Source organism: Palaemon carinicauda, chromosome 27 (genome assembly GCF_036898095.1).
Source record: "Palaemon carinicauda isolate YSFRI2023 chromosome 27, ASM3689809v2, whole genome shotgun sequence".
Taxonomy (NCBI): domain Eukaryota; kingdom Metazoa; phylum Arthropoda; class Malacostraca; order Decapoda; family Palaemonidae; genus Palaemon; species Palaemon carinicauda.
This window is the reverse complement of record NC_090751.1, coordinates 79623350-79650197: the sequence shown is the minus strand read 5'-3', so window position 1 is coordinate 79650197 and position 26848 is coordinate 79623350. Positions and strand designations below refer to the sequence as shown.

At 43.8% G+C, this 26848-nt stretch overlaps 2 protein-coding genes across 2 annotated transcripts; both read right to left on the bottom strand.

Annotated features, from left to right (window-relative positions):
* Positions 1 to 1857: 1857 nt before the first annotated feature.
* On the bottom strand, positions 1858 to 4001 carry LOC137620998 (uncharacterized). The gene is made up of 2 exons (XM_068351437.1): positions 3558 to 4001; positions 1858 to 1893 (listed from the first exon to the last, which is right to left on the bottom strand). Exons 1-2 carry the CDS (start codon positions 3999 to 4001, stop codon positions 1858 to 1860), a joined length of 480 nt encoding a protein of 159 aa, XP_068207538.1.
* A 6-nt stretch (positions 4002 to 4007) lies between these two features.
* Positions 4008 to 4379, bottom strand: LOC137620997 (uncharacterized). Its single transcript, XM_068351436.1, has one exon. The coding sequence runs from the start codon at positions 4377 to 4379 to the stop codon at positions 4008 to 4010; it is 372 nt and encodes a 123-aa protein (XP_068207537.1).
* Between the last annotated feature and the right edge of the window lie 22469 nt (positions 4380 to 26848).

The window sequence follows — 26848 nt, the reverse complement described above, 5'->3', positions numbered from 1 at the left end:
AGAATCTTTTAGGTTTGGTAAGACCTACCAGGTACTACCTCACCTACAGGACCCTTGCCCCTCCCCTGCTGTCCTTTAGTGTTGGCCTAGCCTTCACACATCCTGTCCATCATTCTACAATCGACCCTAAGGGTAGATTGCGGGATTGGCTTGGGCTCTCTGTCGGCTGTTGACTGAGTTGACCGCCGGCAGAGATCCCCCTATCTTTAGAGTGTTCTTCAGTCCTCCCTTGGACTGCCTTCCATGGCCCCACTATTGATATTGAGGGGCTATGGTTGGATGGAAGCCCGAATATAATTCCCCCTTCCATATGAACCCTCATTCCGGATGGAGGTATGCAAGGCTGAGCCTTTGCTTAACCTCCCATCCATGCTTTCTCTCTGTCTTACCATCCACCCTGGGCCTGCCGCCGGCACCTAGAGCGCCGGCGGCCTCTCGGACGACGGTCCGCTGTCAGGTTGCTCTGCCACCGCTTGCCATGGATTGCCGTTGATCGGTGACCCAACGGCGGCCGGCACATACCGGCCGGCTACCGGCACATACCGGCCGGCTGCCGGCACATACCGGCCGGCTGCCGGCACATACCGGCCGGCTGCCGGCACATACCGGCCGGCTGCCGGCACATACCGGCCGGCTGCCGGCACATACCGGCCGGCTGCCGGCAACTATGGTAACTGCCGACAGCCGGTCAACCAATTGTCTGAAGACATAACCTTCCTCCGACAGCCGGTGGGTCCGCCGTTATAGAGGGTCCACCGGCTGCCGGCAGCGGAGCGGCTACCGGTGGCACGCCGCCCTATACCTAAGAAGGCAGTATACCTTCAATAGCCCAGGGTAATGCCGGCGTATGCCGGCAGGCACTACAGTACTGGGTGCGGAGTGGTCGTAGTCACTGCGATATTGATATTCCGCACGACACATAGCCTACCGCTGTGCGGTCCGTGCTGTAGCCCATATATTTCTTCCAACCTACAATGTGCTTCATGGGCAGCCTATTGTGAGACCACCACACCAAGAGAGCGATTCTCTCTGGCTTAGATAAAGATCGATGATCATTTTATTCAATTCCAAATATTGAACCTTAGAAGACGGTGTTAAAATTACACCTTATATCCAAAGGATATTATCTTCTCCCTAAATTCGACTAGAATTTAGTGTTCAATATTGAAGGAGGTCATAGCAATGGGCTGGACAGGAAGCACATGTGGGTGTCTTTTCTCTTTCCTTCCTAGCTTACCTATCCTAAGCTAAGCTATATATACAACATTGTATGATGAAATTTTGAAATATTTCACCGAATACTCATCTGCTTTTCTTTCTTTACAGGAGGAGCATCCCGAGTGCGGGAACCATTTCTGCAAGGTCCGCAGTAAGAGCTTCTGCGGCCATGATATGTGCAGGACCCACGCGGGGTGCGCAACTGCGAAGGGATCTCTGAAGTATTGGGACCCCCAGGTATGTGACGTTTGTTCAAAACCGGTTACTGAGGCTTTTGATGATCAAAAGTCTACTGAAGCAAGGGATGCAGCAAGAGAGACATTGCAAAAATGGGTCAGGGGCTTCCAGAAGAACACCACTGGCCCATACCTTCCTAATGAAATGATGAGTGCTTGTTTATTCCCCAGGGCATCTTCGGATGTCGTGATTTTCACTTCGACAATTATATGATTAGTTCTAAGCCCGATGTTAAGGGCGGATAACAAGACCTTGAAGAGGTAAATCTCCCAAAACCATCCAGGAATCAAACAAAATATGGCTTCACTTTACAATTTTATTACAAGAATAGTTGTTTGAAAAGGGAATAACATATTAAAACATTTACACTGCTTAATATATGAAATATCTCACTCAAAACAATTACATGTGTTCGTGGAACACTAAGTCCACGTCGGACTTAAAAGGAGAACAAAATACACCCAATTTCAACAAAATACCTTGGTAGACCACATACCAAGGCTTTCTATCGTAATTTAATGAATGAATCTGATCCCCAATCACAAGGATCACCGAAATATATACAGATACAAAACTCACATCACACTTACAAAAAAAACTATGGGGAGACCGATCTGGTTATACAAGGAGCAGAGACGTAACAATATAGACAACTTACTTGTTCTGGGGATATTAGGCAAAGAGGACGATCGGAGCTCCTGCAGCTCCGATGAAAACTCCGATTTCCCGCGCTGACTAAAGTGTCCTTGGCAGAGGGGAGGGAATTCTTACCTTATTAATTTATAAGGGGTTGGCTAAAGCTTCTTTATTTGCCACAAGACTGAGAAACTGTTAAAGTCTTATTTTAAATACAAGTGGGGTTTTAATGATTCAGCTGAAGGCCATAATTTGCCGTAATCCACCAGCTTAGGGAGTCCTTGGCTCTAAACATATACATAAGATATTTTCATCGTGGTATAGTAAAATGATGTTACTTTTGTGATTCATAAATTACAAATACTCAATTTCTTTAACACCCGCTCCTTCCCTATCAGGTGGTTAAGTTTTAGGTCCTAATACCGTCGTGTATTAGACCATAGTCATTCGTCTCAATGCCCGCGAGATCTTCCAGCCTTCCCTCAATTTAACGTAACGTTTGTGGAGTTAAATGGCGGGACTTTCGAATGATCAGTTCGAAATTCCCGACATCCTCCACACCCGAAATAAAGGGGCGGTAAAACGTCGGTCAATTAGGCAAGACTGGACTCGGGAGGGAGTAACTACTCCAAGACTCTGTTAGGGTCGTTGCGTAGCGCTCCACAACGACTCTAACAGAGCATACACAATGTACAGAATACAGCAATGTTACCCCGGGGCAATTAACTCTTACAAGTGTACACAAAAATAATAAAAAAATGTACTCAGACAGATGATACATACTACAGTCCAAATGGAAAGGCAAGTAGGCAATGGGCCTAAGACAATCATCATTTCGTGCATATATACACGAGAATAGCAATAGAAATGTATTCAGACATATAATACATACAACGATTCGATCACAAGGCAATCTGCCCTTAATCACATTAATCGAATCGCTCTTCTCACACTGCCACACGTAGGCTATTACCTTGGGGGGAACAAGAGGGAGGGGCCTGGCTCTGTACAACGCTCGTTTTGTAAGTACGAGAGACCATCCCGTCCCCGTTCCCCACACCCGACGCACTTCCAACTTCTGTGGATCCATGCACACCTACAATCTCTTCATTCCACCCTCCCTACCTACCAGATAGGGCACTCCCTTTTTCACTCACTGTTTGCAGCTACACATTATATATCGTTACTCCTTAGCACACGGTCCATCAGTTCTCGCTGCTTCTCAATGGGCGTGCAGAATGTCCTTGTGCGTCCGTCTGCTTCGATTCTGTTTCACTTTCACTTCTCTCACTATCCGCCTTGTTCTCACCATTAGCGTCGTTATCGAAGGTTCCTGTGGCTAGTTGTTGAGTTGTCGTAGCCGGAGCCATTTCCTGGTTGTCCCCAGACTTCTCAACGATCCCTGGCATTCCTGCTGTCGAACTGTACGCGCCCTCTTCTCCATCGTCGTCGTCTTCTTCTCCAACATCATCCTCAGAGGGGGCAATTTCCAGGGGAACCAGGTGGCTGACAGCTCGCAGTGACTCAACACTCATGAACAACACTTTGGCCGAACGCACGACTCCGTCGTCGTCAGGATACGTCTCCACGACACGTCCAAGAGGCCACGTAGCTCTTTTTTTATTTTCTTGTTTTACCAGCACGACGTCTCCAGGGTGCAGCTTGGAGAGTTCCCCAGACTGACAGTCGTGCCGGGCTCTCAGGGCACTCAAATATTCCCTTCTCCACCTCTCTCGGAAGGCTTTCAAAGAGTCTGTCAGTTTTAGGTAGCGATCACGTAGCCTCCGGGAGGTGAAGGTCGGGTTGAGGTGGTCGTCCAGCAAGATCGGTGCCATGAGGTGGACTGGGTGTCCTCTTAGCAAATGGGAGGGGGTGAGGACTTCATCCTCGCACTTGTCGCCGCCGTACATAAGCGATCAATTATTCACCACTGCCTCCGCTTCTTTCACAAGGGTTAGTACGTGGGCGTCCGGTAGGTACTTCTTTCCGAGGGCTATCTGGAGGGTCCGTTTCTTTACCCCGATCAGGCTCTCGAAGAACCCACCTTTCCAAGGTGCACGGGGCGTCTGAAATCGCCACTTTATGCCCGTTCTCCTCAAGAACTGCTGGACTTCATCTTCTTCATAGAGTCCCTGAAGGAGGTGGCTGGCAGTTTTGAACGTTTGATGGTTATCAGACGTGATGAACTGCGGGGCACCGTGGGTGGCGCAAAATCGTCTTAGGGCTAATACGAATTCTTCCGCTTCCAGGGAGGGGCAGAAATCGAGGTACACGGCCCTGCTGGCCATGCATGTCACAATCAGTATGTAGCCTGGCCGCGTTTCAGTCTGTATGGCTGCTGTGTGGTCCACTCCGACTGCTGTAAAGGGTTTTGTGAGGGTGGTCCTCTCCTTCGGTAGAGGGGATGGTGGTGGCTGTCTCAACAGAGGATGGAAGGCTAGTATGCATTCTGGACATTGTCGCACGGTCCGCTTCGCAATGGAACGTAGACCCGCCCAGCATTTCTGTCGAAAGATACCCATGAGTGTATTCACCACACAATGCAAGTGCAAACGGTGTAAATATCTTAAATAAATCCTGACTAAATGCCCTTTGGCTGGCAAGAGAATTAACTGATTAGTTTCCTCTACTTGGGACACTCGTCCCCTAGTACAAATAAGACTATCTATTAATACTAGATTCAATTGTCTGACAAAATTGGCAACTTCACGAGGGGGTCTGACTCCGCCCTCTAAGTAAGCATAAACTGTAGGCAAATAATGTTTTTGCTCTAGTTGGACAACAATACCGAACAGATGCCGTTCTATTTATGTAAACCTTTTGATTACCTTAACAACTCTCAACAAGAATTGGAATTCTACTTCCCTTTGTAGAATTTCCCATATCTCGCCTGGGGGGGGGGGGGGGGGCGGGCCTCATTTCCTCCCTCAGTTCTTGTACCGCCGCTACTGTAGTGTTTTCATGGGTTGGATCTTCCTCCTTGCAAGGAACAGGCTTTCCCGTGGTCCTGAGGAATTCTGGACCGTTCCTCCAAAGGGAGTTATCTAGCAGTTGTTGCGTCGTTGCACCTCTGGACAGGACATCAGCAGGGTTCTGTTTACTGGGGACATGGTTCAAATTGAATTGACAAACCTGCTGAAGAAAAACAATCTCCGCCACTCGGTTAGATATAAAGATGTTCTTGTGGTCCTTGGCTTTCGGGAGATGCTACTCATGCCAACGTGACCTTACTGTCAGTTCACATGACTATCTCTCATGGCTCTATCAGCTCTTTGAGGGTCTTTGCTAATCTGCTGCCTAGCAACAATGCTAGCAGTTCTAGCTTGGGAATTGTCAATTTGTTTATTCCCTTCGGAGTGATCCTCATTTTACTAGTTATTAGGCTTACCTGATTGCAGTCGTCCCTGGTATATGCCACTGCGCCGTATGCCTTACTGCTGGCATCGGTGAATACATGGAGTTCTAATTCTTTCCTACCTATCGTTCTTGGAAAAGTGATTTTGCTCACCGCTTTCAAATCACTCAACAACTCACTCGCTTCTCTAGCTTTTTCTCCTTTTAACACATCATCCCATCCCACGTCATCCTCCCATAGTTGTTGGAGGAAAAGTTTTCCTCTGACAAATAATGGGCTTATCAAACCTATCGGATCGTAAATTGAGACCAACAGGGAAAGTACCCTACGGTTCGTAGGCACCCATTCCTCCCCCAACTCACAGATTCTCTTGCTTTCTTTCACACACAATCTGTCTACGTCCCGGGCCCATCGCAGCCCAAGCATGTTCACACTCACAGGCTCTCTCCACTGTTTCTCGCTATCGAAGGTCAAGTGATTGGACGCCCACCCTTCTAAAGGCATACCCGCCCCTTTTAAGATTTTATTGACAGACTCATGCTCTTGCCTCATGCTCTCTAGATTTTCGAAAGTGGCCAGATAATTATCCACATAAAAAGACTTCACCAAATCTGGCCTACCTTCCCCTTTGAAATGATAATTTAACACTTGTTGTAACAAAAATGGACTTGCCGTGATGCCGAACACCACGACTCTAAAGGCGAAGGTGAGCGCTCGACCTGCTGCCTCGCGCCACAGAAATCGTGTGTATTTGGCATCACGAGGATCCAACAAGACACGATGGAAGGCTTTGCTGATGTCAGCTAACATAGCATATTGGTTCAACCTAAACCTTATGATCAAATGATACGCTAATTCTACTAGATTGGGGCCAGGTAAGAGGCATTCATTCAATGACTTACTACCCTTTGATTTCGCCGAGGCAATGAACACGATTCTAAGGGGGGTGGTGCGGCTATCTTTCCTGATTCCAAAGTGCGGCATATAATAACCTTCCACCTTGGGTTCTTTCACTTCAGATATAAAACCCGCTTCAATATATTTATCTATCACTCCCTGGTATTGATCAAAATATTCCCTATCCTTCTGAATTTAGTTTGCAACGACTCTAACTGCGCTACAGCGTTTCGATAGTTCGTATCTGGCCTAGCATCCGACCCGAATGGTAGGCTAACCTGATATCCCTCAGGCTTTTTCACAACACTTTGCGACACCTTTCGCATGGCTTCCGCCTCGCGAACAGTGTATTGCTCAGATGGGGCGATGCCAACACGGTCCAAACGCCACCATTCATCTACGTCAAACTGATATGGTTCGTTCGTGATTTTGCACACTCTAAGCGTTTTTACCTGTTCAATCCTTTCCCCCTGCAATAGCCACTGCGGCACCTTCCCATATGGCAACATACCATTATGGGTCAGGAAAAGATTGATCCCATCCACCTTCTCTAAGCCTATAATAAAGTAGCTAAAATAATCAGCCCCTACTAATATGTGGACATTTTTCAGTATATCGGACTTGTTTGCGGGATCGGCTAACATGACTCCCTTGCTCAACAGATGCTGTCTGACCTTTACATAACCAGCGTTATGTATTGGGATGTCTACGTTTTCGTGTGCCACTAGCTTCATTTGCACGATTCTTTTTCCCATCTCAACCCTACAACTCACTACATTGTATTGTCCACTTATTTCCGTGGAGTCAAATGGAGCTATATTCAATGATACTCGTCCTACCACCGGTAGGCCTAATTGAGTCGAGCAATAGGCGGACTCGCTTGCTACCTTGTTTCTGATGGATTTCTGCCATAGCCGTTGGCAAGAGGGTGCATGGGAGGTCTACGTCAGACTTCCGTGTGATCTTTGCGCTTTTGCATGTTTTAGATTCCACTTTAGCCTTGGATGGACGGGGGGTAGTTTCGTGCTGTATAGGCGTCGCATTCACTACGGGGCGGGACGTTGTTGATTGACTATTGCTACTATTTTGGATTGATTGCGGTCGTCTTCCCGCATTGTAATCATCGCAAATTGCGGTGTGGTGGTTGGCATTACAATTTTTGCAAGAATTTGGGACGGGACATTTATCACTACGATGACCTGACTTTGTACAATTGAAGCAGAGGCCCTTTTTAAGTAAAATGCGACGTCTGGCAGCTACGTCAGTTACTTGGCGACATCCGCGAGGAGGGTGCCGTTCGCTACAAAATGGGCAAGAATTATTGTGGACGGGTTTGGATTTCAGTCTTACACTGTTGTCTGGTCTTTTATCATGCTCAAGTCTGTCGCCTCTTTGCAACGCATCGTCTTCGAGCATTCTTATAATAAAGTCTATTGCTTCAAAGAACTCGTCTAACGTGTAATCACATTTTCTTAAATGCTCGACCACTTTTCTGTAGAGCTTTCCCTCTGATAATTTTTGATTTATGAGGCTCATGACCATGCCTTGGCCTATATCATTTTTACTCAGCCTTTCAATTTGTTCAATTATGATTGTTAACTCGAAACGGAACCTTTTGAGCTCTACGGGGTCTAGTGACGGCACAAATATGTTAGCTAATTTTCGGTGCAAAATCACGAGCGTCTGGTGTACATTGCCATATTGTTTATCTAGAAGATCTAACGCTATTCTATAGTTCGCGGCGGTTACACTTGGAGATTTCACTATTCTAAGTGGCTCCTTGCCTAATGTCCCCAACAAATAGGTAAATTTAGATACATCATCAAAATCGGCTCTTCTATCTACATGTATCGTAAAGAGCTCACGGTACGAAGCGTATTCCTGCACTTCCCCTTCAAACGTGGGGAGAGGCAGCAGTTTCAACTTGGGGAGAGGAACATTCCCGTTGGAGTACTTTTCACTTTATCTATACGATTGTATAGAAGGGTAGAAGCTCGCGTAGCTTCACACAGCGTGTGCCTGATTTGGGCTTCCAAACTAGGTTCTAGTTTGACATACTGATTTTTGTACAGCTCTCTCAGCTGTCTGACCTCTTCCTGCAGTTCCGTTACCAGACTCCGGTAAACGGACTCAGAGTATGTCTCTATCAGTGCGCGTTGTGTTTCACTTAGCAAGTCTACTATGAGGCTCATCGACGCCTCAATGTGCACGATTGTGGCCACCGCCATTTTGACTAACTTTACTTTAACTTTGGGAGAGTTTGGCAAAACAAGAAGGAAAGAGAAATTATATCTACGTAAAGAAGAAGGGACTCAAAAAAACTGACACACGTGGTCGATCGCACATCGGGACGCTGAGGACCTTTATTGTTACGTCCCTCTCTCTCCCCTATTAGGGTTACCCTAAAAGACCATATTTTACTGAAAACCTTTCTAGCTCTGGGAGGCACTTGTTATCCGGTTCGAAGGACCAGTTGTCGTGATTTTCACTTCGACAATTATATGATTAGTTCTAAGCCCGATGTTAAGGGCGGATAACAAGACCTTGAAGAGGTAAGTCTCCCAAAACCGTCCAGGAATCAAACAAAATACGACTACACTTTACAATTTTATTACAAAAATAGTTGTTTGAAAAGGGAATAACATATTAAAACATTTACACTGCTTAATATATGAAATATCTCACTCAAAACAATTACACGTGCTCGTGGAACACTAAGTCCACGTCGGACTTAAAAGGAGAACAAAATACACCCAATTTCAACAAAATACCTTGGTAGACCACATACCAAGGCTTTCTATCCTAATTTAGTGAATGAATCTGATCCCCAATCACAAGGATCACCGAAATATATACAGATACAAAACTCACATCACACTTACAAAAAAAATTATGAGGAAACCGATCTGGTTATACAAGGAGCAGAGACGTAACAATATAGACAACTTACTTGTTCTGGGGATATTAGGCAAAGAGGACGATCGGAGCTCATGCAGCTCCGACGAAAACTCCGATTTCCCGCGCTGACTAAAGTGTCCTTGGCAGAGGGGAGGGAATTCTTACCTTATTAATTTATAAGGGGTTGGTTAAAGCTTCTTTATTTGCTACAAGACTGAGAAACTGTTAAAGTCTTATTTTAAATACAAGTGAGGTTTTAATGATTCAGCTGAAGGCCATAATTTGCCGTAATCCACCAGCTTAGGGAGTCCTTGGTTTTAAACATATACATAAGATATTTTCATCGTGGTATAGTAAAATGACGTTACATTCGTGATTCATAAATTACAAATACTCAATTTCTTTAACACCCGCTCCTTCCCTACCAGGTGGTTAAGTTTTAGGCCCTAATACCGTCGCGTATTAGACCATAGTCATTCGTCTCAACGCCTGCGAGATCTTCCAGCCTTCCCTCAATTTAATGTAATGTTTGTGGAGTTAAATGGCGGGACTTTCGAATGATCAGTTTGAAATTCCCGACATCGGATGTAGTTATTCCCCAAACTCAGCCTGAGATTCCCCTCGTACAGATTCCGATAGAATCTGATGTTTCTGATGCCTTGAAGGACATCCAACTGGAGGACGACATGTCGGTAGTTTCCGAAGAGACGTAATGGAGTCTTCTGGTTGAAGAGCAGGATCAGGAGACTGTTTTACCTCCTGAAGGCAACGAAGAAAAATCCGAAATTATTTCGGTTTCATCGGCTACGGCGGCTGAGCCTATTCCGTCGACTTCTTCTGCCCCCCAGTTAGACACGATTAGCCATACGCTAACTTCTCTCTTGTCCATGTTCCAGGACATGAAGAAGCAATCGTCCGAGAAGTAGGCTTCACTGCGGACGGAGATGCACCAACTAGTGTCTACACGTTTAGCCCCCAAGAAGCTAAACGTCAAGGATCTTCCAACCTTTTCTGATATTAATCCTTGGAGGTATGCTGAGCACATGCCCATGTCAGGGGGGAAGATCTTCCTATCCGACAAACTGGACACTGTCCCAGTTGACGACGTCGAGTTTTGTCCCAGCAAGGGGGCCTACCCGGATTGTTACGTCCGCCTGAGGACGGAACCCCCTTCTAAAGAAGAAACAGAGCCGAAAGAGGTCATCATACTAGACCTCCCCAAGGTCCAGGCCTTGTTTACAAAAACCTTGAAGGAGAGGGCATTCACTAGCTCCAAGGTGCCGGCTCTCAGCAAGAAACACCCCTCCTTCATTGCTGCTTCTTCCCGTGCCTTCCCCTTTATGCTAAAAGGGTTCAAGGCAGCCTTAAAGGCAGTCGAGGCAGGGAAACCTTGCCCTACAATCGAAGAGTGTAAGCCATTCTCCCTTGCCCTACCATCAGATGATGCAGACTGGAAGGATGTCTATAACATCTTCTCAGTCGGGAAACTGGAGGCTGATTTTGCCGGACGTCAGTTCGGAGAAGACCTCCCTAAGTTGTCAGACTTCCACCTGCGCAGGGAGCAGGAAACAAAGGAGAGACTCGCTGCCTCTATGTCCTTACAAACCAGATTAGAGACGATGGCAAGCGTCCCCGACACCCCAGATATGTACATGGTCTTTGCCAAAGCGCATCTGGCAACGGTCACCAAAGACCTTTATAACTTCATCAAAGCTTGGGACTTTTTAGTGAAGGGTGTACATGATGGACTCTTACGGTGTATCATGTTGAGTGATGTGTCTAGTATATGGCACTATAGACTGTTCTAATTACATGGGTGACAAAAAGCATAAAAGACTAACACATGTGCCATGCATATTTATATGCAAGTGTTCCTTTTGTAACAACAGAATCCTTAGTGAAATATTTCATATTTCTCGTAGAGTGGCTTGTGTTTCCTTTTCAGATGAAACCTTATTAATTTTTCTGTTATTACTAATTATGCTTTCTCACAGAAATTTTCAGTGAAAATTGTGATTGATTGTACATGTTACAACCCTTGATTTCTATATTCTATTTGTTAATAAACATAGTTAGGAATCTTTGCGTCTCATTTCGCCCCAAATATCCTAAAACATACAAATAAAGAGTGTTAGAGGTACTTTTTATCCTCTTATTTTTGGAAAAATATACAGAACAAAGGTTATTACTGTTCCAAGCAAACAATCATCAGATTATGCTATGCTATTGAGTTCAGTCCATAGTAATGACTGATTGTACCAACCTGTTTACCTTACTGATTTAAAGTTTCCTACATGTATGTAAACCTGTCTATCTTGTGTCCAATGAACAAACAGACTCGGGAGGTATTAGTAACCTACACAGATCAATTCCATTCAGAGTAAAAACTATGCTTTATGTATATGAGGACACTAATATACAACTTGTTTGCTAGACTTGTTCCTTGAACTCACAATCCTCGGGTTTTTTCCTAGTCTTCCAAGACTCTTCCCTGTAGGGGGCAGGAAGCACTGACATAGTCCATGATCAGTTGAACGGTGTATGATGGTAACACCAGGTGTCTCTGGGTCTAGACGACCAAGGAAAATTTTATCTCGAGGTGATTGGCACTATTGAAAATCCACAGATACATTAATGCTCTCGTAAACTTCAATCAGGACGACATGGCCTGAGCCCAAAAAAACGGATTTTGAGCGAAGCGAAAAATCTATCTTTGGGTGAGGTAGCCATGTCGTCCTGATGGACCCACCCTCCTTTGACAAAGGATAAATGAATCCCTCCCTAATGTACTGTATCTGTAGCACCTCATTAACGCTACAAAGAATGACTAGATGGCGCCACACGTCGGCATGCTGGCGCTCAATCACAGTACGAGTAGGAGTGTTGCCTTAATAACGGCTCTCCTACAATTCTTGCTACTTTCCTCTCTCGAAGCGTAAACGCTATTAGGGGTGTAGCTAGCTATGTGGCGTGTCAAGAATACATCCTCTGATCTTATGCGATATCCGTATAAGATAATACAAGGGATACTCGCGCCAGGAGTTAGAATTCCGGATACCTTTAGTAAAATTCTCTGGGATATATCACTGTAGTTAAATATAACCTAAGAAGCTACTAAGAAGGAACTTCCATCAGGACGACATGGCTACCTCACCCAAAAATAGATTTTTCACTTCACTCAAAATCCGTTTACAAGGGATATTTGGCTACAGTGATATTCCCAGAGAATTGACCTTAGGTCTCCAGAATTCTATCTCCTGGTGCGAATATCCTTAAAATTTTTCTTAAGGATATCGCATAATATAAGGGGACGTATATCTTGATACGACACATGGCAATCTTCACCACGAATAGTGTTTTCGCTTCAAGGGGGAAAAGTGGCGAAACTGAAGGGGAGCCATTATCAAGGTTACCCTTCCTCCCATACTATTACATGGCTCCAAGATGGCGCCCATTCCTTATTTGGTAGCGATCTCGCACGATGGATTTTCCCTGTTGTCTAACGTTCTTGATCGTTCTTGAAAGGATTTATTATGCATTCTCCAGCATCTTCTGCCTCTGGAAAGTTGAGTATTTAATCTTTACGGTGTATGATTTTTAGCTCCTGCTTCACAGTAAAATTAGTATAATTTAATGTGTTTTATAGAGCATGGCCAGTCACCGGAGGCACCATGTTGGGCACTGTCGTTTGTCATGCATGATTTATTTAGTCAGCAGAACTACATTCCCGGGTTTTTAGCTTTAATGAATTATAGCTATTTAGGCACAATTATACAAATGAAGATATGATTATGCATACAAAATTCCTCCTCCTCTTATGTCGATCATATACGTTAGAGTTTCGGTGATATAGGTAACCGAGATCTAAGCCCCGCGCTAAGCTACCTAGCCTAGGCGCTTTAGTATACTTTCATACATTATCCCCGTTTACCCTCGTGTATCATTTTATCAATTCAACAGGAGATAGCATATCTCCAAGAATTAATTATATAACTCGATACTCGTCTCCTGTGGAGATTTAAGGGTAATTCCTCCTTCCCTCTGAGTGTAGCCATAGGGGACAACCCTATCTTGGTCTCGCCATAGAGTAGTACACTCCGGCTTGACTAGGCTAGTGTTTCCTGTCTCCCACCCTTGCCGGCGAGTATCCCGGCTTGGGTTTTCGACAGAACCTCTATGTATTCAGTCTTTATGCCGGCGGTTGAGCTGCAGGGTGAGTAGTCATCCCCTTGCCGGCTTATAGTTGCCGGCGTAGGAGGTTTAGTCTCCCTAAGCCGCACCTGAAGTGGTAGTATATTACCGCCACCTTCTCCCCTGCAGTCTAGAAGACAAGTCTTGTTTCGGCAGACCCTAGGCTGAAGAATAAATATTCTTCTGCCACCTAGGATGGCACGATATATTGAAATGAAGTTTCCCTCCTGTTTGCAAATGGAGGCAATCCTGCTGCCTTTTCCTAACACTTTCGGCAGACCCTAGGTTGAAGAATAGAAATTCTTCTGCCGCCTAGGATGGTGCCGATATTGAAACGAAGTTTCACCCCTGTTTGGAAATAGCGGCAATCATGCCCCCCTCTCCTAACACTACATACAAGACCCTTTCCCTGCCCCTCTCTATCCTTTAACGATAGCCTAGCTATCGACATTCTGTGGCCATCGTCCTACATTCTCCCCACTTGCCGGGTAGATTGTAGTGCCGGCCTGGTTCCTACTTAGGCGGCTTGATAGCCACTACGACTTTCCCCTACGGATGCAAAGCTCTGGGAAAGGTTGTGCCGGCTGTGATGGCTGCCGGTGTGAGACCCCTTTGTCTTTGAGTGTTCTTCAGTCCTCCCTTGGACTGCCTTCCACATCCCTGAATCCGGCAGTGCCGGCAACAGAGTTTGTGGCTGGGTGGAAGCTTGAATAATTCATTCTTCCCTTCCATTTGAACCCTCATTCGGGATGAAGGCAGGAAGGTTATATACCTACACCCTTATTTACTGTACATACATTAATAAGGCAGCCTTTCATTCCATGCTTTTTCTGTTTCTGTCAGCCAGTGCCGCCAGGCACTATGCCGCCGGCTGGACCGGTGCTTCCAGGTACTAACCCAGCCAGCGGCATGCCGGCTGGACCGGTGCCGCCAGGTACTAACCCAGCCGGCAACATACCGGGTGAACTACATTATATGATTATACAGTAGCCAGTATATTTGCAGTATAGTATATACTGCAGACAGAAAACTATAGTATAAATAGTAATCAGTTTTATAACTTACCAAACAATATTAAAACATTTAGAGAAAGGTTATTGTTAGTATACACTTATTCTATCCCCAGAGGTTAGAACCCTTTTCTTTTGAATTTCCTCAATAAAGAAATTCTAACATTAATATTGGGGGAGGCTACAGCAATTGGCTGGATAGGAGACACAAGTATGTGTCTTTCCTATTTCCTTTCTAGCTTACTATCCTAAGCTATAATGGTTCAAATATTGATATTCTGTATAACCTGTTTATCAAAAGTGATAAGCAACCGCATACTCATTTATTTTTCCTTTCATTACAGGAGGAACAAAAATGAAGTGTGAGGTGATCTTCTGTAACCACAGGAGTAGGAACTTCTGTGGTCACAAGATGTGCAGGTCTCATACCACCTGCACCATTACCACTGAAACCCTGCGGTCCTGGGACCCCCAGAACTGCAAAGTCTGCTTGGCCATGGTGGCTGAAGGTTTCGACGACCCCAAATCAACGGAGTCGAGGGATGCGGCACGAGAAAAGCTGCGCAAGTGTGTACAAGGGTTCCAAAAGAACTCTCCAGGACCGTACCTACCTAATGACAGTGTGGCGGGATGTTGCAAAAACAACCCCCACACCCTTGAATCTTACTTACTTACAATGGTCTCCACAAAACAAACTTTCCCCTTACGTTATCAGCAGCGGGACTCTTGGACAAAAGGACAAAAATCAAAACAAAACATATCCTTAACACTATATTCTTACAAACTATAATAAATAAATCAATAAACTTGGAGACTAAACATACAATAAACTAACACCATTCCAATAAACAAAAAAAAAAACAACCCTAACAAACTTAAAACTAAAATAGACCGTAACCAATATTTGATAATTATATATACATATGATTCTGAGTGGACACTTTCGTCCACACAAGGGCCAACAGTCTTTAATATCAAAAATATCAACTCTGCAGCAACCGGAACACATAGATATACACAATTGTATTAATTGGTCTGGTTTGTGTGCGGTATCATCATAATCATCATAAACATCGTCATCATCATCAATCATAGGTTCATTCAGTCCGGGTCATCAACGTTATCTAAATCTGAGCAGTCGTATCAATATTAAGTACAGGCCAGATCATCAACAAGCGATCAATCCAAAGAGCAGTCTAAATATAATCAATTCCAGGCCAGGTCATCAACAGTAAATCCACTTTCAAAATTCGGTCTCTCCAAAGGAGTTAGCCTCACCAAAGGAGGAATTACGGCCTGGTCTTGGTGAGGGCTGGCGATGGAAGTTCAGCCGCGAAGTGACGACCTGGTTGAAGCATGGTTTAAGCGTAATCCAGAATGATAGAAATCCCCACTTTTTAAGCTCCCACCACTCGATGTGGTGGGTTTTATATCATCAGCATACTCCCTATCACTGATAGATATCGTCTCGAGTATTGACAACTCCTAAAAAAGCCCATAAACTAAATAAAAACACAGAAAGTCAGGGAGAAGCTGGAAAACGCACCGCACTGCACATATAAACAAACGATGTAAGTGTTGTGTGAGAAGGATTTGGCAAAGTAAGGGGGGAGGAATGTGGAGGATTTATTTTTGCTTTATTTTAATTTTTGTTTTTGCCAAATCCTGTGTGTGAGAGAGAGAGAGAGAGAGAGAGAGAGAGAGAGAGAGAGAGAGAGAGAGAGAGAGAGAGAGAGAGAGAGAGAGAGATATTGTGTTAGCGAGCGAAAGTAGGTAGGTTAGCGATCGTTTGTGGTGAGAAAGACTGTTGGTATAAATGAGATTGTTTGTTTGTTTTAGTTAGGTTACGACAGTGGCGAATGTCTTGGGTGAATGCTTATTTTGGTAATTGTGGTAAGGATGGTCATTATGCTAGAATGTGCAAGGAGCCGCGGGGTAAGTGTACTGAATGTGGTGCAGATGGGCATGTAGCTAGAGTATGTAGGAAGAAGGGATTAAGTCAGCCAGGATGTTCGGGAAACTAGAGTGTAAGAGGGTTCAGCTGGGTGAGTCCTGTGTGTGTGGAAGGAATAGGATTAATGTTTGTGAGAATGGGATGAGTAATTGGTTGGAAATGAGCAAGTATGAACCGAGTATGCATGAGAAATTAGGGCTGGAAAATAAACAATTAGTGTTAGTTGAATATAGGAAAAAGAGGCGTTTGAAAGTTTTAAGTGAGGAGAAAGTGCAAGGGAAATTTATAGGTATAGGTAAGAATACGAATAAGTATGACAAGGGTGTAAATGTGCAAGTGAGTGTGGAGGATAAATGTATTAATACAGATGAAACGTGGCTGAGTATGAATGATACTTATAGTGTGTGTGGCTTTTCGTTAGATGATGTAAAAGAAAAAATGAATAACGCGAGAATGAGAGACAGGAGAATGATAAGTAGCATGAATGAATCTTTTGCTAAAGTTGAGAATGTTTTTGATGAAATGGATCAACTGTTTACAGAAATGAGTGTAATTATAGGGCCAAACGAGAACGAGGTAGATGGGATTGTACATGATATATTAGATGATAGGGATTTAGATAAGAATAGTGTTAACATAGCGAATGATTGTGATAAGGAAGAAGTGAATGAGAGAGTGTATGGAGGCCCAGTTACTCGGAGTAGAGGTCCCGTTCCCGACTGCGACTGGGTTATGAAAAAAATAATGTAAGTGTTGTGTGAGAAGGATTTGGTAAAATCAAAAATTAAAATAAAGCAAAAATAAATCCTCCACAACAGGATGCGTAACTTGCTGTTCTCAAAAGCAGGTAGTGAAGCTGTCGCGCCCCCAACACGACCTGGACCTCCCTGCGTCCAGATTGCCATTGAGACAGATGTCAGTGAGGCGTTGCAAGGCATTGACATCCACCAGGAGGAAAGGATGTCTGAAGTGTCTTCGGACACTGAGAAGGATCACCTTAGGGATGATTCCGAGGAGAAGTCTACTCTGCCTCCTGAAGAAGAAGATGAAGCTGAGTCGGAATCCCTTCCACCTGTGTCGGCACTGGAGCCGACACCTTCTACGTCTTCTGCTCCTACCCCTCCATTGGACAACATGAGCCAGGCAGTTTTGGGTCATATCATGGCGCTGATGGAGAACATTTGCAAGCAAGGCGAAGAAAGGGAAGCGAAGCTTGAAAAAGAGCTCCGTGAAGCACGGATCACTGCCTCCCGAGGGTCATACAAGCGACTTAGAGTCCAAGACCTCCCACCCTGCTCCGAGACGAATCCCTGGAGACACACGGAGTATGTGCTGATTACCAACTGCAAGCTCTACATCTCTGAGAAGATGGGAGTCATCCCCTTAGAGGACATCCAGTCTTGGCCAAGCTTCAATGCTTACCCTGATTGCTTCATTCAACTGAAGCATGAGCCAGTGCCAAAAGAGGAGACGGAACCGAATGAGGTCATGGTTTTCGACCATAATAAGGCACAGGCTCTCTTGTCGAGCAGCCTGAAGAAGGCGGGCTATTCAAACTCGAAAGTGTCCGCCTTGAGCAAGAAACACCCTACCTTTCTTGCTCCTGGTTTAATAGCCTTCCCCTTTACGTCGAAGGCATTTAAGGCTGTTGCCAAGGCAGTGGAGGCAGGCAAACCATGCACTGCACTAGAGGAGTGTAGGCCTCTGTCGTTAGCCTTGCCCATGGAAGAGAAGGAATGGAAGGAAATCCACCTAACCTTCTCAGTAGGGAAGCTGGATGCAGATATCCCGGGACGACAGTTCAGCGAAAATCTCCCTAAACTATCTGACTTTCTCTTGCGCAGGGAACAAGAGACGAAGGAGAGACTTGCTGCATCCTTATCCCTACAGAATTTCATAGAGATGTGTGCAGGCCAAAAAAGCACCCCAAATATGCTCATGGTCCTGTCCAAAATGCCTATGGCCACCCTAGTGAAGGACCTGTATGCTTTCATGAAGGCTATAAGAGCCTGTAGAGAGTTCGTGTTTGCTGCAACAACAGTGAAACACAAACCCAGGAAGCTGAGATCTTCCAATATCTGGGGTAAAGACCTCTTCCCGAATGAAGAGGTCAAAGAGGTAATAGAGAAAGCCGCCACGGAGAATAGAAACCTTCTCCAGAAGTGGGGCATCTCGTCATAGAGGAAGTCTTCCCCGAATGTGGGTCCCCAATCTAAAAGGAAGACGAAGAAGTCTAGACTTCCCTCTCGGCCTGGCCAGCAACATCCTACAGTCACTATGACCGCTGTGCCCCAAGTGGTTGCTCAACCACAGACCACCTTCCAAGTGGTGCCACAACAGATGGTTGCCCAGTCACCAGCATTCAACCCTGTGTTTGAGAGCCAAACCCCTACTTTTCAGCCGAAAGGTAATGGATACAGACGGGGTTCCTCAAGATATCCCTCGTGAGATAGGGGAGGACGCGGTCGAGGAGGTAAACCCTCCGGACAACCGAAGCAATGAGATGCTTAAGGTAGGAGGGAGGCTCCAACACTTTCAGGATCGTTGGACCTTCGATCCTTGGGCCCACAGCCTAATCAAGAATGGACTAGGATGGAAATGGAACGAGTCTCCACCATCATTTCCTCAGTTCTTCCAACACTCCACCCCCTTATTACAAGAATATACCATAGAACTCTTGAGCAAACAGGTTATAAGGAAAGCAAAGTCCATCAAATTCCAGGGAAGGCTGTTTTGTGTTCCCAAAAAGGACTCAGACAAACTCAGAGTCATTCTGGACTTGTCGCAACTCAACAAGTTCATAGAGAACAGCAAGTTCAGGATTTTAACCCTTCAACACATAAGAACCCTGTTACCCAAAGGGGCATACACAGTCTCGATAGACCTGGCAGATGCTTACTGGCACCTCCCAGTTAGCTGCCCCTTCTCCTCCTACCTAGGATTCTAATTACAGAAGAATGGGGATGTCTTCAGAGCTATGCCCTTTGGACTAAACATAGCCCCAAGGATCTTCACGAAACTTGCGAACGCAGTCGTTCAACAACTACGCTTAGAGGGTGTTCAGGTAGCAGCGTACATGGATGACTGGCTTGTGTGGTAGCATCCAAGACGGCTTGTCTGCAAGCATCCAAGACGGCTTGTCTGCAAGCATCCAAGAGAGTGATCCAGTTCTTGGAACATCTGGGATTCAAGATCAACTTCAAGAAGTCTCGACTCTCTCCAGCTCAAGAGTTTCAATGGCTGGGAATCCATTGGAACTTGATGTCCCACCACCTCTCCATTCCCTCAGGGAAGAGGAGGGAGATTGTGTGGTCTGTCAAGATACTACTGAAATCCGACAGGATCTCAAGACGCTAACAGGAAAGAATACTGGGCTCTCTCCAGTTTGCAGCAGTAACAGACCCAGTGCTAAGAGCACAACTGAAAGATGCGTCAGGAGTCTGGAGAAGATACGCATCAAACGCTTGAAGAGATCTAAAAAGATCGACACCGACTTTACTACGATCACTTCTCAAGCCATGGTCGAAGGCCAAGAGCCTAACGAGGACCGTGCCCTTGCAACCACCTCCACCATTGGTGACCATCCTCACGGATGCCTTGACGGAAGGATGGAGAGGTCACTCCCATCAAAGGAAAGTTCAAGGGACTTAGTCATCTTTGTTCAAGACCTTCCACATCAATATTTTGGAGGCCATGGCAGTCCTCTTGACATTGAAAAAACTCTCCCCTCACAGATCAGTCCATATCAGGCTGATCTTGGACAGCGAAGTGATAGTGAGATGTCTGAACCGACAAGGCTCGAGATCATCCAACATCAACCATGTGATATTAGCCATCTATTGTTTAGTGAAAAAGAAGAGATGGCACTTATCAGCAGTTCACCTACAAGGGTTCTGCAATGTGACAGCGGACGCTCTATCCAGGCTAAAGCCGATAGAGTCAGAATGGTCCTTAGACCTCATTCTCCTTCATCTTGGAACAAGTCCTGGAACTGCAGATCGACCTCTTTGCAATGAGCGACAACAAGAAACTACCTCGATATGTAGCCCCATACGAGGACCCTCTGGAGAGGCGATGGACGCCTTGATTGGAACGAATGGAACCGGATTTACCTGTTCCCTCCAACCAATCTCCTACTGAAGGGAACGGCGGCTCTAGTGGCTCCCAAGTAGCTCAAGAGCAACTGGTTCCCTCTGGTGATGGAACTGAAGCTGAGGCTGGTCCCTCTACCGAACCCAGGTCTATCTCAACTGGTTCAGAAGTCGACTGTCTTCGCTTCATCACAGAGAACCCAAAACCTTCATCTCATGATTTTCTCGCTTTAGCGGTTAAGAAAAGATTTGGGATCTCAAAAGGCAGTATACACTTCTTAGAAGAATATAAGTCAAAGTCAACCAGAAGACAATATGAATCGTCTCGGAAAAAGTAGGTTGCTTTCGTTGAAGCAAAAAGACCGAAAGAAATCTCAATAGACTTTTGTCTGTCCTTCTTAATCCACCTTCATGAACAAGGCCTGGCTGCCAACACGATAACTACATGTAAGTCAGCCCTGACTAGACCTCTTCTATACGTCTTTCAAGTAGACCTGACGAACGAGATCTTTAACAAGATTCCGAAGGCATGCGCTAGACTTAGACCTGCAGCTCCTCCGAAGCCCATTTCATGGTCTTTGGACAATTCAATCTTGAACAATGGAGATTGTTCTCTTAAGGATCTAACCCAAAAATTATGTTCCTGTTCGCTATAGTCGCTATAGTCTCAGCGGCTACATTTAGTGAAATAGTAGCTCTATCAAGAAACGAGGGCCACCTTTAGTTCACAGAAGCGGGAGAACTGAATCTCTTTCCTGATCCTACCTTTCTCGCCAAGAACGAGCTATCCACTAGGAGATGGGGTCCCTGGAAAATCTGCCCTCTGAAGGAAGATGTCTCTCTGTGTCCAGTAGAATGTCTAAAGGTCTATCTTCGAAGAACTTCAGACTTCAGGGGAGGAGAGCTCTTCAAAGGAGAAACCTCAGGATCAAACTTATCCCTAAAACAACTGTGGGTGAAGCTCAGCTACTTCATTCACAGAGCGGATCCTGACAGTAAACCCGCAGGTCATGATCCAAGAAAGATTCCTTCCTCACTAAACTTTTTTCAGTATATGGACTTAGAGCGTCTTCGCTCATATACTGGATGGAAGTCATCCAGAGTGTTTCATAAACATTATGTGAAGCAAGTGCACGAACTTAAGCATTTCTTGGTGGTGGCAGGTAGTGTAGTAAAACCTGTCGTCTAGTGCTGCGATGAACAGTGAATTGATTGGGACTATCAATTAGGGTGAAAAGGTGTTGACACCTTCGAGTACAATATCATTTATGTGGGTGTCACCATGGTGACACTAAGACTGTTCAAAATTTCAGCTGTAGAATTATACAGATGACACTTGTGCCATGTGTACATTGTACACAGTGTTGATAGTATCCAACATTCACAGAAAATTATATTGAAAAATGTTTATCAAAATTTTCAAATTTTATAGTGTCATTAATCATTTCTTCCATTTCAGGTAGAAAACTTTATCTGTTCATTTTGTATATATAATTCTCTTCTACATGTAACACTTGTTATCCCATTTACTCATTTAGCCAAAATAAATGATTAAGAGAGTGTAATTGCATCTTATTTCACCCTGGAAATAGCACAATAAATTTAGCCAAAGTTCTCTTACTTATTTACCTAAGTAAACCTTATATTATTGTATGAATACAAAAAAATAGATATAGTTGATACTTATATTTGTTCCGACAATATATACAAACCTTGAGACCTTTGTATATCTAGTTGATACTTATGTTTGTTCCTAAAATATATGCAAACCTTGAGACCCTTTTCTACTGTCTAGTATGACACTTCCCTGCAGGGGGCAGGAAGCCCTAACATTGTTCCATGATTAGTGGTAGTGACGTATAACGGTAACGTCATATTTCTCAATGGTCCGGATGACCATAGAAAAAACTGTCCCAAAGTTAGGGCACCTATACAAATCCACAGATACAGTACTTTCAGGTAATTCCCTGGTAAACTTCCATCAGGACGACATGGCTTGAGGCCCAAAAAAATGAATTTTCAAGCGAAGTGAATAATGTATTTTTGGGTGAGATAGCCATGTCGTCCTAATGGACCCGCCCTCCTTTTCTATAAGAAAAGGCTTAGACAAGATCCCTCTCGAAAATACTATATCTGTAGCACCATGCTCAATGCTACAAGGAATGAGTGCCATCTTGGAGCCATGTAATAGTATGGGAGGAAGGGTAACCTTGATAACGGCTCCCCTTCAGTTTCGCCACTTTTCCCCCTCGAAGCGAAAACGCTATTCAGTGAAGATTGCCATGTGTCGTATCAAGATATACGTCCCTTGATATTATCCGATGTCCTTAAGAAAAATTTTAAGGATATTCGCACCAGGAGTTAGAATTCTGGAGACCTAAGGTCAATTCTCTGGGAATATCACTGTAGCCAAATATCCCTTAGAAAGCTACCTATAGGAACCTTCCATCAGGACGACATGGCCATCTCACCCAAAAGTAGATTTTTCGCTTCGCTTCAAAATCCGTTTTATATATATATATATATCTATCTATATATATATATATATATACATATATATATATATATATATATATATATATATATATATATATATATATATATATGTATATATATATATATACATATAGATATATATATATATATATATATATATATATATATATATATATGTATATATATATATATATATTTATATATATATATATATATATATATATATATATATATATATATATATATATATATATATATATATATATATATATATATACATATACATATATTTATATATATATATATAAATAAATATATATATATATATATATATATAAATATATATATATATATATATATATATATATATATATATATATATATATATATATATATATATATATATATATATATGTGTGTGTGTGTGTGTGTGTGTGTAATTGTGCATATCAATCCAACAAATTATGTAGTTTATAGATTTTACATCATAGTTTTAAATACTATAATTATTTGTGTTACAGTATAATTCTGATAGTGTTCTACAGCTATTTTCTATTCCACACAGGCCTTTCAAGGAGGTAACACCCATCAATACTGCCTTTGGAAAACATGTGTTTCTTAATGTAAACATATTTTAAAGAAGCTCTCAGGCTAGGTTCCTCAATTTGGATGAATATGCTAAAAGCTATAAACTCCTTATACACCCTGACAAAATACACAATATGATGAAATGGTAATAAGAATTATAACAAGAATCCATCATATCAATTCTATCAGTTATCAACAAATATTATACAGAAAACGGATTTTGAAGCAAAGCAAAAAATTTATTTTTGGATGAGATGGCCATGTCGTCCTGATGGAAGTTTCTTTAGGCAGCTTTCTAAGGGATATTAAGCTACAGTGATACTCCCAGAGAATTGACCATAGGTCTCCAGAATTCTAACTCCTGGCACGAGTATCCTCAAAAAATTTCATGAGAATATCGCATAATATCAGGGGACGTATTTCATGATACGACACATGGCAATCTTTACCCCGAATAGAGTTTTCGTTCTGAGGGGGAAGAGTGGCGAAATTGAAGGGGAGCCCTCATCAACGTTACCCAGTGGATCACCTTCCGGTACTACTACAGGGTCCAATATGGCTACCCATTCCTTGTAGCAATTAAGCATGGTGGCTACAGATAGAGTAGTTTCAGGTGGGGATTGTTGCGTATGTACAATCCTTTCCTTCGAAAAGGAGGGTGGGTCTATCAAGATGACATGGCCATCTCACCCAAAAATAGATTTTTCGCTTTGCTTCAAAATCCGTTTTTGGGGCTCAAGCCATGTCGTCCTGATGGAAGCTTACCAGAGAATTACTTGAAAGTACTGTATCTGTGGTTTTGTGCCTCTATAAGGTCATCCAGACCACAAAAATATATAACGGTACCGTTATATGTCATATCCACTAAGCATGGAACAATGTTAGGGCTTCCTTCTCCCTGCAGGGAAATGTCATCCTTGACTATAGAAGCAACAAGGTTTGTTGGAACAAATGTAATTATTATTCAATAATTATGTTCACATATATATGCACCATCAGGTATATACTTTATTTTGGGAAATTAAGTAAAAACTCCGTCTAATTTTATTCAGCTACTTTGAGGCGAATAAGACGCAAATACACCAACATTTATTTGAATAGACAACATAAATGTAACAGCCAATGTATTAAATTAGAATCAATATTATACATCCAACATATAAACGGTATATATATTTATCACCTGAAAGGGAAGAAATATCTATTAGCCACTCAAAATCATTTGAAAAATTATTAATATAATTTCACTGTAAATGTTGGATAAATATCAACACTGCGTACAAGTGTACACATGGCACTGGTGTCATTGGTATGATTCTGCACCTATAAAGAACAGTCCTAGTGTCACCAGGGTGACACTTAATAAAAGGTATTACACTGCAAGGTGTTAACACCTTTTCACCCAGACTGAAACAGTCCAAAACAGTTTACTGTTCATCACAGCACTAGACGACAGGTTTTACTACACTACCTGCCACCACCACAAAATTTTTCAAATCGTGCACTTGCTTTGCATAATGTTTATAAAAGACTCTAGAGGATTTTCAACCTGTGTATGAGCGGAGTTTCTCAAAATCCATATACTGAAAAAAGTTCAGCGAGGAAGCAATCTTTCTCGGATCATGACCTGCGGGCGTACTATCAGGATCCGCTCTGCGAATGAAGTAGGTGAGCTTCGCTCTCAGTTGTTTCAGGGATAAGTTTGATCCTGAGGTTTTGCCTTTGAACATAGAGAGATATCTTTGGACATAGAGAGATATCTTCCTTCAGAGGGCAGATTCTCCATGGACCCCACCTTTTGGTGGGTAGCTCGTTTTTGGCGAGAAAGGTATGATCAGGAAAGAGATTCAGTTCTCCCGCTTCTGTGAACTGAATATGGCCCTCGTCTCTTGATAGGGCTACTATTTCACTAACTCTAGCCCCTGAGGCTATAGCGAATAAAAATATCACTTTTTGTGTTAGATCCTTTAGAGAGCGATCTTCATTGTTCAAGGTTAAAGCACAATGTAAGACTTTGTCCAGAGACCTTGAAATGGGCTTCGGAGGGGCTGCTGGATTAAGTCTAGAACATGCCTTCGGAATCTTGTTGAAGATTTCGTTCGTCAGGTCCACCTGGGAGGCGTATAGAAGAAGTCTAGTCAAAGCTGACTTACATGTAGTCATTGTGGTGGCAGCCAAGCCTTGGTCGTGAAGGTGGATGAAGAAGGACAGGCAGAAGTCTATTGAGATTTCCGTCGGCTTTTTGGCTTTCACAAAAGCATCCCACTTCTTCCAAGAAGATTCATATTGTCTTCTGGTTGACTTTGACTAGTATTCTTTTAGAAAGTCTATACTGTCTTTCGAAATCCCAAATCTTTTCTTGACTGCTAAGGCGAGAATATCATGAGATGAAGGTTTTGGGTTCTCTGTGATGAAGCGAAGACAGTCAACTTCTGAACCAATTGGAATAGAGCTGGGTTCGGTAGAGGGAACAGCCTTAACTTCAGTTCTATCACCAGAGGTAACCAATTGCTCTTGGGCTACTTGGGGGCCACTTCTGTTGCAGTTCCCTTGAAGGACCTCAGCTTGTTGAGGACCTTCAGCAGTAGATTTATTGGTGGGATAGATGTGGGTCCATCTGTTACAATCGAGGGATATGGCATCCGTCGCCTCTGCCAGAGGGTCCTAGTATGGGGCTATGTATCGAGGTAGTTTCTTGTTGTGGTTTGTTGCGAAGAGGTCGACCTGCAGTTCTGAGACTTTTTCCAAGATGAAGGGAATGAGTCTGTGTCTAGGGACCATTCTGACTCTATCAGCTTTAGCCAAACCCTTGTAGGTGAACTGCCGATAAGTGCCATCTCTTCTTTCTTGCAAAACGAAAGATGGCCAGCATCATGTGATTGATGTAGGGCGATCTCGAGCCTTGTTAGTTCAGACATCTCACTATCACTTCGCTGTCCAATACCAGCCTGATGTGGGCTGATCTGTGAGGGGATAGCTTCTTCAACGTCAGGAGGACTGCCATGGCCTCCAGAATGTTGATGTGAAAGGTCTTGAACAAAGATGACCAGGTCCCTTTAGCTTTCTTTATATGCGAGTGACCTCCCCATCCTTCCATTGAGGCATCCGTGTGGATGGTCACCGATGGGGGAGGTGGTTGTAAGGGAACAGTCCTTGCTAGGCTCTTGACCTTCGACCACAGCTTAAGAAGCGTTCTTAGTAAGGTCGGTACCGGTCTCTGTAGATCTTTTCGAGCGTTTGATGCGTATCTTCTCCAGACTCCTGACGCATCTTTCAG